Source organism: Saccopteryx bilineata, chromosome 4 (genome assembly GCF_036850765.1).
Source record: "Saccopteryx bilineata isolate mSacBil1 chromosome 4, mSacBil1_pri_phased_curated, whole genome shotgun sequence".
Classification (NCBI taxonomy): Eukaryota; Metazoa; Chordata; class Mammalia; order Chiroptera; family Emballonuridae; genus Saccopteryx; species Saccopteryx bilineata.
Genome location: NC_089493.1, coordinates 125996124 through 126008799, shown reverse-complemented (window position 1 = coordinate 126008799; position 12676 = coordinate 125996124). Strand labels below are relative to the sequence as shown.

The following is a 12676-nucleotide window of genomic DNA, read 5'->3' as shown; positions in this document are numbered from 1 at the left end:
CGTGGTGTGTCAGCTGGTGGACGGGATTGGATCAGAACTGTAGCCTTCAATGCCAACTGGAAAAGCTAGATTTTATTCATTAGCCACTGAAGGTCTTTGAGCAAGAAAGGAATATTTCATAAGATTTTTTGGATGATGGTTGGTAATCTATTGGTAATGTGAAAAGTAAGACTGCAGGTTGGGTGACTGGTTGGGAAGCTTCTATAATACTCAGATATGAGATAATTTTGGCATTGCAGTTGCAGGTAAGGAGAGTTACCATTCACAGACACTATAATGAGCCAACAAAAGCTGAATGGCTGTGGATCTTGAGGAAGGAGAAGTCCATGAAAATTTTCTTCTGTAGATTAATCAAGAGACATCAGGAGAAAATAGTTGTTTACTATATTGTCAAGGGTTAAACCAGTCTATGAATGAGAGAATTCTAAAAACTTTCTCACAGTATTTAAATAAAACCATGAGTTACTCTAAGGAAACTACAAAGGTAGCAACTGACCTTTCAGACAAAAAGAGTTCTTTGTACTCAGAAATAGGGATTGTTTGTCCTTTCATATGAGTGCATGCTAGAATAAATATTTTGGTGTGGAAAATGGACTCCAAGGAAGACTTTTGAATATATAAACTTAACAACAAATTATTGAATGTTGCTCACCTGTTCACCTGTTTATTCATTATTTAAGTTATTCTCATAATCCAGATGTCTAGATAGGATGAATTAATTTCATTTTATACTTTGTGTTTCTACAAGAAGCAAACACTTTTTGGAAGTAAAGGCCATAATATTTTTTTCTTTGACAGCTTCTTATATCACTTTGGCCACATGGGTTCTTGGTCCTTTTTTTTTTTTTTGTATTAAAGGCAACCTCAGTACCTGCATTCCATCTCTTTGGAGGGACCAAAGCAACGGTTTTTTGACTCAACAATCATTGAGCACCTAACCTGTGCTTTGATTTATTGTACAGTTGTTCAAAGCCTGTCCTTTTTAAAAAAAAATTATCAAAAACATATTTTAATTGAAGAAATATACAAATTGAGAATTAAAATGTTTTTTAAAATTAATGGGGTGACATTGATAAATCAGGGTACATATGTTCAGAGAAAACACCTCCAGGTTATTTTGACATTTGATTATGCTGCATTCCCATCACCCAAAGTCAAATTGTCTCTGTCACCTTCTATCTGGTTTTCTTTGTGCCCCTCTTCTCCCACCATCCTCTCCCTTCCCTCCCCACCCCTGGTAACCACCACACTCTTGTCCATGTTGCTGAGTCTCATTTTTATGTCCCATCAATGTATGGAATCATATAGTTGTTTTTTCTGTTTTACTTATTTCACTCAGTATAATGTTATCAAGGTCCATTCATGTTATTGTAAATTTACATTTACAAAGCCTGTTCTTAACTATTTGTCCTTCCATACAACTGGCACCCTATTCCTAGAGGATATTGACGTTTGTGGAGTTTGATGCGTTTGGTTGTTTCCAGGTACATCAGCAGATGGAAGGGAAGTTGCTTTCGAAAGCCAGTATGTGTGTAGGTATCCTGGTCCTTTCTGGGACCAGACGGCAGGAAGGGAACTTTACTTGGGAAGGAGCACGTGGAAGGGAAGTGGAGGGGGGTCCTGGAAGAGGAGAGTTGGTGTGCAGACCTGAGGTTCTACCACTAGGTAGGAGGCACCGGTGGTCTGAAACCCAGCTCTGGCTTCTCTCCACGCCGCTAGCTGCCCCTCAACGCCGCCTCCGCAACTGAAGTGCCAAACTTTTCCTCCAACAGGGAGAGGAAGGGTGTTATTAAGTTAGTAAGGGAAGTCCCTCCCCCTTCCCGGATTCTGATTGGTCGAGGCCGACCCTACCCCCGGCAGGGCCGCGGGCGGATTGGCTGTGGGGTTGCGGGGCTTCGCCGCAGGCCGGGAGCCCAAGGCCACCAGGGCCCCCAGGTGGCCGGTGTGGCCCGGACCGCCTGCTCTTCCGTGCGCGCTCCTGTCCCGCAGACTTTAAGGCTCGCTCACGGAACAGGCGCGCCACGCTCGCTCGGAGCGGGACTGCCCAGACCTGGCCATGAAGAGCCTCAAGTCCCGCCTGAGGAGGCAGGACACGCCCGGCCCCCTGTCGCCCGGCGCGGCCACCAGCGCGGTGAGTCTCGCCGCCCTGCGCGTCCCGCGCTCCTGGCGCTCCCCTCCCGGAGAGTCCTCCCCAGCTCCCGGGCGCGCGCTCCTCTCGGCTCTTCCTCCGCGCGCCCCGCTGCCCCGGCGCCACCTCCTCCCGCGGGCCGGGCTCTGCGTTGGCCCGGAGACCCTAGGGACCTTCCCCATCCGCCGCCTGCAGGCCGCGCCGGGCCCCTTCCTCGTCCTCCGTCCCCGAGCTGCTGGCGCTTCGGGGTCACACCGCCCCTCCTCCTCAGTCCCCGGGGCGTGCCCCGCTCCGCGCGCTCTCTCTTCCCCGGCTGGGCTCTGCGGTCCCGGAGGCTGTGCGCGGGCGGGGGTTCGCGCCCCGCATCCCGGCGGTTCGGGCAGCGGACCTGGCATTTCTCGCCTGGACCCCGGACCTCCTGTGAGTCAGAGACTCGGAGCCTTGAGCGCTGCTCGGCTGGTTGTGTGCTTTGGTTCCGGCCGCTGTCTCCTGTCACCGGGAAAGTTTGATTTCCGAGAGGGACAGATGCAACTTCTGGGGAGTCGTTGGAAAGACAGAGTCCCACTTGGGCGGAAACTCGGGCAGTGGTGGTGAAATCGGGAAGGTGGTTATCCCGTCGGGCTGTGTGAGTCTCACCTGTGGGACAGACCCGTGTCACGGGAGCGGGTCTCACCAGCGGGGTAGACCTCCAGTGTGCTCTCTAAGAGGTACGCAAGGCCTCGCTGTAGCTGGCAGGAGAACAGAAGTCTTGAGAAACAGCCTGACAACAGACGTTGGGATTTAGATAATTTGGCAAGTTAGAAAAAAAATGGCCATATCAAAAATTTCATATTACTGAAACAAACGTTATTTAAAAGTCTCGAAGAGTCAGACGTAAAGGAGACGGGCTGGAACTGTCCAGTTGCCCATTTGGAGTAATTAAAACCGACCTTTATATTTTACCAAATGATTATATCTTTTTTTTATGAGACTACTAATTCATCTGCTCTTTCTCTCCACCTGTTTCTAGCATGGTTTTTCTTGGACTTAAAGGAAATTGTGGTGAAACTGGCCTCTTTAATTCTCAATTTAAGAAAATCAAGGGATAATGAAGTGTACAGAGATGTGTTATAGAACTGGGCACCTGAAGCCTGTATAATTATGTTAACCAGTGTCACTCCCATAAATTCAGTTAAAAATAAAGATTGGAAGACCACTGAAAAAAATAAAAAGGGATAGTTTCAGGTGGTATATTTAATGTTGTTATTAAAGCGTGGATTTATTTTATGAACTAATGGAAAGATTACTTTGTTTCACTTTTTTTTTTTAAATTTATTGATTTTAGAGAAGAAGAGAGAGAGAGAGAGAAACATGTATTTGTTGTTTCACTTATGCAGTCATTGGTTAAGTCTTTCTTGTGTGTGCCCTGACCGGGGAATGAACCCACAACTTTCATGCTTTGACATATTGGGAGGATACACTAACCAAGTGAGCTACTGGACCAGGGCTGTCTCACATCATTTTAAAAAATAATTGCAAGAAATGTCATTAGTGATGTCACAGGTCACTATGGTTGAGTTAAAGATTCAACTTCTTTGTAAATAGTATAGGTTGTGTTTTCAGCTTTAATGATATATATATACTTTTCTAGGTTTATTCACTGTATTTTACCATTTGGTTTGCACTAAGGATTCACCTTAATTTTATCTCTTTTTTCTTCTAGAAATGCAGAGTAGTTATTGGTATCAGCATGCCGACTTGTATTCTGTACATTGAGATTATGAAGTGCATCCCTTTGAGTTTACATCTTTAGCACTTGCTAAACTGAGCATTTTATTTTTTTCTTAAAATAATGGCATAAAAATAAAGAGTAATATGTGGTAAAAAAAATAGAACCTCTCTGATTAGAAAAAGTCAACATCTCTCAGTTTAAGTTAAATGTTGGGGTAAGTTTTGTAAAGTATTAAATGAAAATAAATGAGTGTGATGACTAATAAAACCAAACCAAGCATTGCTAGAAAAAAATGAAGGTACAGGAGAAATAGGTCCCTTCTGCCCTTCAGTCTATAAACCGTAATCCCTAATGTCAGTTCTGGTCACATAGGTACCTCGTGTTATGACTGACCATCTTTCTTTTATTTATTTGCCTTGGATAGATAATATAATATATGACATATCTGAAAGGAACAAAAATATTCACAGCAAATAGTGCTTTCTCCACCATTGTCTTTCAGCTACCTGTACCCTGTCTTCAGAGGCTACTGTGTTCAGTAGTTTGCATGTCGCTCCGGAGAAAATTTAGCAATTACAAGCAAATATAAATATTCTGTATATTCTTTATAGAAATGGTAGCACACCACACTCGCTTTCCATATCTTTTTAAAACTAACTATCTAGGCCCACTCAGAGTACTCCATTCGAATCTTTTGCCATACTGTACAACGCCTGTATGTTTCAAGCGTGTGTGCACTTGTAGGATCAGTTCCGAAGAGTGGAATTGCCAGGTTAAAGGATATACATTTGGAATGTTAAATTTTTTTCCATGTGTCATGTACCCAATGGGGGAGAATTGTTTTTCATGCTTTTGTTTAAAGTCTGCATAGATTTTTTTGATCTTTGCGAGCCAGATAGGTAGGTAAATGTGGTATCTCAGGATAGTTTAAATTTATATTTCTCTTATTGTGAGTGAACTTGAGCATCTTTGGATAGTTTTTTTTTTTTTTTTTTTCATTTTTCTGAAGCTGGAAACAGGGAGAGACAGACAGACTCCCGCATGCGCCCGACCGGGATCCACCCGGCACGCCCACCATGGGGCGTCGCTCTGCCCACCAGGGGGCGATGCTCTGCCCATCCTGGGCGTCGCCATGTTGCGACCAGAGCCACTCTAGCGCCTGAGGCAGAGGCCACAGAGCCATCCCCAGCGCCTGGGCCATCTTTGCTCTAATGGAGCCTTGGCTGCGGGAGGGGAAGGGAGAGACAGGGAGGAAAGCGCGGCAGAGGGGTGGAGAAGCAAATGGGCGCTTCTCCTGTGTGCCCTGGCCGGGAATCGAACCCGGGTCCTCCGCACGCTAGGCCGACGCTCTACCGCTGAGCCAACCGGCCAGGGCTATCTTTGGATAGTTTTAAGAGCCCCTTATATGTTCGTTTTTAGGAACAATTTATCCTTTCCATTTTTCTCTTTGGGTTGTTGATTTTTTTTCTATTCATTATATATATGTTATAGCAGGGAAATTAGCCTTGTTAATATAAATAATATTTTTAAATGTTTGTCTAATGACTTTGTTTATAGTGGGTTTTGCTGTGCAGAAAGTGGTATTTTTTTTTTTTTTTTGTATTTTTCTTAAGTTGGAAGCGGGGAGGCAGTCAGACAGACTCCCGCATGCTCCGGACCGGGATCCACCGGGCATGCCCACCAGGGGAATATGCTCTGCCCACCTGGGGCGTTGCTCTGCCTCAATCAGAGCCATTCTAGCGCCTGAGGCAGAGGCCACAGAGCCATTCCCCAGCGCCTGGGCAAACTTTGCTCCAGTGGAGCCTTGGCTGCGGGAGGGGAAGAGAGAGACAGAGAGGAAGGAGAGGGGGAGGGGTGGAGAAGCAGATGGGCGCCTCTCCTGTGTGCCCTGGCCGGGAATCGAACCCGGGACTCCCGCACGCGAGGCCGACGCTCTACCACTGAGCCAACCGGCCAGGGCCGAAAGTGGTAATTTTTATACGATTGAACTTATCAACTTTTATTTTTTAAAACTTTGAGGTTTACGTTATATCTTGGTGATATTTTTCCATTATGCAATATTAAGCAAAAAGAAACAAAAATGTCCCTAGTTTCATTTAGTATTTTATTTATTTATTTATTTTTACATTTAAATCTTTGCTTCGTCTAGAATTATTATGGTGTATGATTAGAGATAAACATCTTGTTTTCTTTTTTCTGCGCCCCCCCCCCCCCCCGCCACCTAATTTGAATCTTAAAACACTCATTTAATTGGCACAGAAATGATCACTCTTTGTTCTGTACAACTTTGATTTGAAAAAAATTTTAAAAATAAATATTTTTATTTATTAACCTTTTATCTGGAGACACATTAGATATAGATTGAGGTATGTAAGTATTTTTTGATAGTATAGTGTGTAAAATATAGATTATTAGCTTCACAAACTAAATTATAATTATATGCAGATTATGTACAGAAATAAAGTTATTTAAAATATTCTGAATAGTACCGTGGTTATAAATAATGCCAATGAGTTTAGATCTTACTAAATAGATGTGTTTGTACACATATATATAAATATATAGTTCACAATTACAATCTGTGGGTGAAATACATTTGGAGGTCCTTTACTAACCCAATCTAGAGATAGCTGCATCTTTCAGTCATAAAATAAGACAATTTTTGTTTTTACATTTATTTTTATCTTCTAAGCTGGAGCTTCAGAGTTCTGGAGGGGATAATTAAATGATTGCAGATGCTATTTTAGATCTAGTCAATTATATGTATGTACAGTCATTACATGTGCAATTATCTTTATAATTAAAATACAGTGAAATGGGTATGCTCCATTTTTACTTAGTTTGGATTTGGAAATTTGACTAATTAAAATTAAGGGACTATAATTCCATAGCAGTAACACTGCAAACGAATATTGTAAGCAGACATTTTGGAAGGGTTTCCCCTTTAAATTGCAATGGCATGAATTCTTGCTTTAAAGGGGTCTCTGACCTGGGATGCTCTGCGGTGATTATTTCACTGCCCTTACGCTACTCTTAAAATGGTATAGTGAATTTTATAAATCAAAAACCAAATATGTTCTCAAGGTCCTCATTAATGTTTCAGTACCCTGAAAAAAAATATTGGTAGTTAAAAGTATTTAGATTTACAGATATTGCAAGTGAAAAAAAATATTCAAAAATATTTCTCTTGGTTCTCACTAGGAACAGAAGTTAGAGATATTTATAAGGCTTACAAGATTAAATATGATTTTGTTTTTGTTGTGATTTTGTGAATGAGGGCTTTGTATTTTCCACTTAGGGATTTAGGTGTGTTTGAAAGATGCTAACATTATTATTATAATGATTTGGGGATAATGTGAATAATTAAGATCACAAATTGTTCTGTCTAACCTCATGGTAATGATCATGGTTTACTTGTCAATCTATTAAATGCTTGCCTTAATTAAAACTTTATTCAGATGGTTTCTTAGGTTTATCCCTGCGTTGTATTACTCGTGGTTCTGAAAGAAAGTTCACAATGAAGAGGGCCTCTTTTTATGCTTAAGGATTTCAGCCTAGCTGCAGTTCTCTTCAGGTCCTTGTGCTGACATGAATTGCTGAATTTTATTAGAATACCAAAGCAGAAGGGTTGAGCAGCTTTGGTATGTCTTTTGGTACATAATGAGCCCTAGGACTTAAATGATGTATAGTTAAGGATTTTGATTGCTTCTTTTACTAAGAGTGGAGTGATTATGTGTCTTTATTTATTGTGCACATACACATTTTTCAAATTTAAAATTATTCAATAGTTGGATCTTGCTCAGCAGTAGTCTTATTTAGTTTGGAAAACATTTAAAGAACACATAAGTTAGGTTCAAGAGTGAATTGATAATCTTTGAAGAAGTAGATAATTGTAGACTGGGAACAAAAAATCTGCACTATAGATCTGGAGTCCTTTGTCATGCTGGAAAGCAAGGAGGTTATCAAAGGTTAAGACTTGGGAATCACTTGAAGTGCCTCCTATTTGACCAATGGTGGGGGAGTTTAATTACCAAGGATAATACAGCAGTAGACAAATCTTTAAATCTCTAAGTTCATAATAATGATTACAAAAAAAAAAAGAAAAGAAAGAAAAGAAGTTGTCATTTTTGGAGAATGTTAAGGAACTGATGTGTGATTTTCATATCCATAAAGTCAAGAGAAAAAACACCACGCTTTTACTCAGGGTAACCAAATATTCAATAAGGGGAACTTTCTCTTTTGTAAAAGTTATTGTATCCTAGCTAATAGATGAAGATGGGATGATAGAATTAGTCTATCACAGTTTTGTAGCTCCTAATGAATAAATGGATCTGGAGTCTAGACAGGGATTATCAGTGGGTACTAATGTCTTAGAAAGAAAAACAACCAGACATAATTTATCTCCTGATGGAAATTTCTTTACTATTACCAGTCTTGACAAAAGAACCAAACCTGAATATGACAAGCCTCTAGATCTAACCACCATTTTACAGAAAATTCAGGGGATAGAGGAATGTGGCACGCAATCAACAAAATTCTGATCTTAGGAAACTCTATAGAATAAATAGCCTGGTTTCTTCAAAACTAAATAATGTCAATGAGAAAAAAAGGAGAAATCTAGATATTAAACGAGATTTAGGAGTCATTAACGGGTTGCAATGGTAGGCTTTATTTAGACCCTGATTAAATAATTGTAAAAAATAAAAGTTTATAAAACAATTGAGAAATGTTATCATTAACTGGATATTTGTGATATTACAGAATTATTTTTAAAAATTTCAATGTGACAATGGTAGTGATGTGGATATGTTTATAAAAGGTTTTGTCTTTCAGAGACACATTTAGAAGTAAGCTATTTACAGGTGAAATGGTGAGATGTCTGGGATTTACTTCAGAATAATCTGTGGGCAGGAAAAGCAAGTGTGGAGTCAAGTTGAAATAGGATTGGTCGTGAGTTAATAATTGTAACTACCGTATTTTACTTTTATGATACTATTGTATTTTGTTTTTGTTCTAAACTCCCTATAATAAGAAAGATCAAGTCATAGCCATCAAGAATTAAAATTACTTAACATCCATCACCTCACTCAGTTTTTAACTGAAAAGAAAAAAAGAACTTTAAGAAAGCTAGACATAAAATCATAATATAATATGCTAAGAGCCATACTAGAGGTGTGTCTGCATTGCTGTGGGAGCATGATGGGCAGGGTGGGTCAGTGAGGGTAGAGGAAGGTAAAGCTTGCGCCTGGGCCAGAGACACTTTGCAGGCCTTGTGCAGCTGCAAAAGCATTGCTCAGGAGGGCGAATCAGATTGGGAAAGGAGGTTAAGTGTTACTGTAGGGATGGGACAAGTGAGATTTGGAGAAGTGCAAGTAAGGCATTAGAGAGTGGTGCTGGAAGGTTTTTCTTTCCTTTTTGTTTTTTAAACCTCAATTAAAATTTTTAATTCTTTTACAAGTTTAAGCTATTATTTAGAGAGATCACTGACAGGAGCTGTCAGGTTTTATCTTCAGAAATTATCCTGTAAGTTTACAAGTTCATCCTTTTTTCCTTTTCTGCCAGAATTAGCTAATAGCCAGCAAAATTTTGTTCTCCTCAGCCCTGCTTAACTTAGTTGTATCCTTGGTGAAGAAATCTAGATCCAATGATATCAGATTTAAACGTTGTAATGCATATTTTCTGCTTCATCTCCTTACCATGTGGAAGCTTTTACCATCCTGTTAGAGGTTGTGGGAACATTCGTCTGTCCAGACACTTAAGGTATAGAAGAGGAAATTGTTGAAAATTCCACCTGCATGAATTTATTCAGTCAAGGGAAGTCAGACTGGTTTCTATAGGGAGCTTGCCTAAAATTGGATGGTTGAAATGAATTTCCTGAGCATGACCTGTGGTGGTGCAATGTATGGAATGTCAACCTGGAATGCTGGGTGTCTGGTTGGAAACCATAGGCTTGCCTGCTCAAGGCACATACGAGAAGCAACTACTGTATATAAGTTGATGCTTCCAGCTCCTCTCCCACCCCTTTTTCTTTCTCTCTCTCCTTTCTCTAAAAAAAATCAAATAAAATCTTAAAAAATGTACTTCCTGAAATTATAAATAGAACAATAGAATTGTATATGCATATTGCCTTATTTTTCTAAATCATAAGACAATTGAAAGCTTTATTTGCTTTTCTAGGCTTAAAAATATAGCACAAAAACACAAGATTAAATTCATGCATTTGTAGTCACAAAACAGTTTTTTGTCTTCTGGACTTTCTTATTGTTAGGAATCCTGAATATTATTGACTGTGACTGATTTATTTCCAAGGGGTATAGTCTCCGAAGTGGTGTGCAGAAGATGCACACTGATACTGTTGCATGACACTGGTGCACTGGCAAAGGCTGGGATGGGCTGGCCTGGCAAGTGCCCTGGGGAGAGAGTAGGGGCGTGGCCACACCAGCCAGGAGAAATGGCTGTCTATTGTTTTCAAAATCTTTCTTCCCCCATACATGTTCACTGTAGAAAACAAAATATGGCGAAGGTAAAGAATAAAACAAGTCACCTTTACTGCTGTTTCTCATGCCATAACCACTGGTTATGCTTTTTAAAAAAGATTCCCTACTGCCCTTTTGTTATGCTATTAGCATTTTAACTCCCTTGACTCCACAGTAAATGATATGTGTATAATTTTTTAGTCATATTCGATTCTAATAAACTGTGCTTAAAATGATACCGTATTTCCCCATGTATAAGATGCTCCCATGTATAAGATACCCCTTAATTTGGGGGCCCAAAATTTGAAAAAAAAATACATAAAGTTATTGAACTTAAGTTGTATTCATCATAAAATTCATACAACTCCTCATCACTGTAAAAACTCCCATCCATTAGCTTGTCCTCATCTGTGTCTGATGACAAATCACTGTCTTCAAGTAGGAGTGCAAAAACAAGCAAAAAAGCGGGAAATGCAAGTGAAGAAATCTACAACCACTGTATAAGATGTACCCAGTTTTTAGACCCCAAATTTTTTGTAAAAAAGGTGCAACTTATACATGGGGAAATACGGTAAGTCATTTGAAATTATTTGAGCAAATACAAATGTCCCATTAGGAATACTCAGTAAGTGCTAGGGAATGATTTAAAAAGAAATTACTTATGAGAAACCTAAGGGCCAGTAGCCAACATTTATTGAGGATATATGTCACAGCCATTGTTCTAAGTGCTTCACATGCACTCAGTCCTCATAGCAACCCTCAGAAGTGGGTACCACTGTCATCACTTTACAGATGAAGTTAATAATTGACTTGCCCAAGATTCCATAGTTAATGAGTGGAGAGACAGGTAGATGGACTATGGAACCTATGCCCCTAACCATTGTTAAGTGATATAATTTAACATTTAAAGCTATGGGATTTGTACCTTGAGCCATATACCAAAAAAGTTGGAGGGTGGGGTGTTTGGTGGGGGAGGAAGGCTTTTTATTGTAAGTTTGAAAACCAATTTGTTGTCTTTCCAGCTGTGTAGAAACTCATTGCGTTCCCTACACCCTTAATATAATGGGTACTATTATATAAAACATATTTGTGAACCTGATTAAAAAAACTATTGCTTTAGTCCCTGTTTTTGATTTCTAAGGAGTTGGGATATATTTCTATGCTTACTGCCTCGTTCACTTCTTGTTTTAGGAATTACCTGTTCATAGTCTTTGACTTTTATTTCTGTTGGTCCTCCTTGTTCATAGTGATCTTTAAGAGTTTTACATGTTTATTTTTGCTACTTGGCTGATTGGAGATGAGAGTAAGTAGGTGTCTCTCTCATTATAGTTGTGTTTCTGTCACCTCTTATATTTCAGGTTTTTGATGTATTTAATTTTGTGATAATTGATACATTCAAGTGGATAGCTATTTTATACTCACTGTAGTTATAATGGTATAAAAGTCTCAGTTTGTCCCATTATAACTTTTTCTTGAATTCTGCATTGTTTGTCATAGAATCTGTCTTATGATTACTTCTGCCTTTTGGCTTTTGTGTGTATAACTGTTCACCCAGTGTATTAGCCTTCATCTTTGGTTTTAGATATTTAGGAGGACATTTAGGTGAAGTAAGTATTGAGGGTCCGAACTAAAAATTATTGGCTTACTATCTGGAGATGTGTGTGTGTGTGTATTGGCTTAATACCTGGAAATGTGTGTGTCCGTCTAAAGGGTATGCACACTTTTTTGGGAGTGGGGAAGAATATGTTTTCCAATTGAACATATTGTTATGTATTCAAAGTTTGACATTATCTCTGTAGTAAGGTTTTCCTTCCAGGTGTACAAATATACAAATTTTTTTTTTTTTTTGTATTTTTCTGAAGCTGGAAACGGGGAGAGACAGTCAGACAGACTCCCGCATGCACCCGACCAGGATCCACCCGGCATGCCCACCAGGGGCGACGCTCTGCCCACCAGGGGGCGATGCTCTGCCCCTCCGGGGTGTGGCTCTGCTGCGACCAGAGCCACTCTAATGCCTGGGGCAGAGGCCAAGGAGCCATCCCTAGCGCCTGGGCCATCTTTGTTCCAATGGAGCCTTGGCTGCGGGAGGGGAAGAGAGAGACAGAGAGGAAGGAGGGGGGGTGGAGAAGCAGATGGGCGCTTCTCCTATGTGCCCTGGCCGGGAATCGAACCCGGGTCTCCCGCACGCCAGGCCGAAGCTGAGCCAACCGGCCAGGGCCCAAATATTACAATTTTTTAATCTCAGAGACTCTTGGTTACTTTTTTTCTTACCAGATTGTGATGTTATTAGAGAGGAAATGGGGAAGGACATACATCATGTTCACTAAACTAAAAATGCGAGTGTGTGATATTTCCCCCAGC

The 12676-nt window shown here is 40.3% G+C and overlaps 1 protein-coding gene and 1 non-coding gene across 5 annotated transcripts in view; one reads left to right on the top strand and one right to left on the bottom strand.

Moving 5' to 3' along the window:
* Positions 1-1897: 1897 nt before the first annotated feature.
* The window catches only part of UACA (uveal autoantigen with coiled-coil domains and ankyrin repeats), a 108171-nt gene continuing 97392 nt past the window's right edge, over positions 1898-12676 (top strand). For all 4 annotated transcript variants that reach the window (XM_066277947.1, XM_066277946.1, XM_066277944.1 and 1 more), the window contains exon 1: positions 1898-2131. In XM_066277947.1, coding sequence (XP_066134044.1) covers positions 2057-2131 — 75 coding nt within the window. In that variant the 5' untranslated portion in view covers positions 1898-2056. The remainder of the gene's footprint in view (positions 2132-12676) is intronic.
* On the bottom strand, positions 5724-5799 carry TRNAA-CGC (transfer RNA alanine (anticodon CGC)). Its single transcript has one exon. It is a non-coding gene; the product is annotated as a tRNA-Ala (tRNA).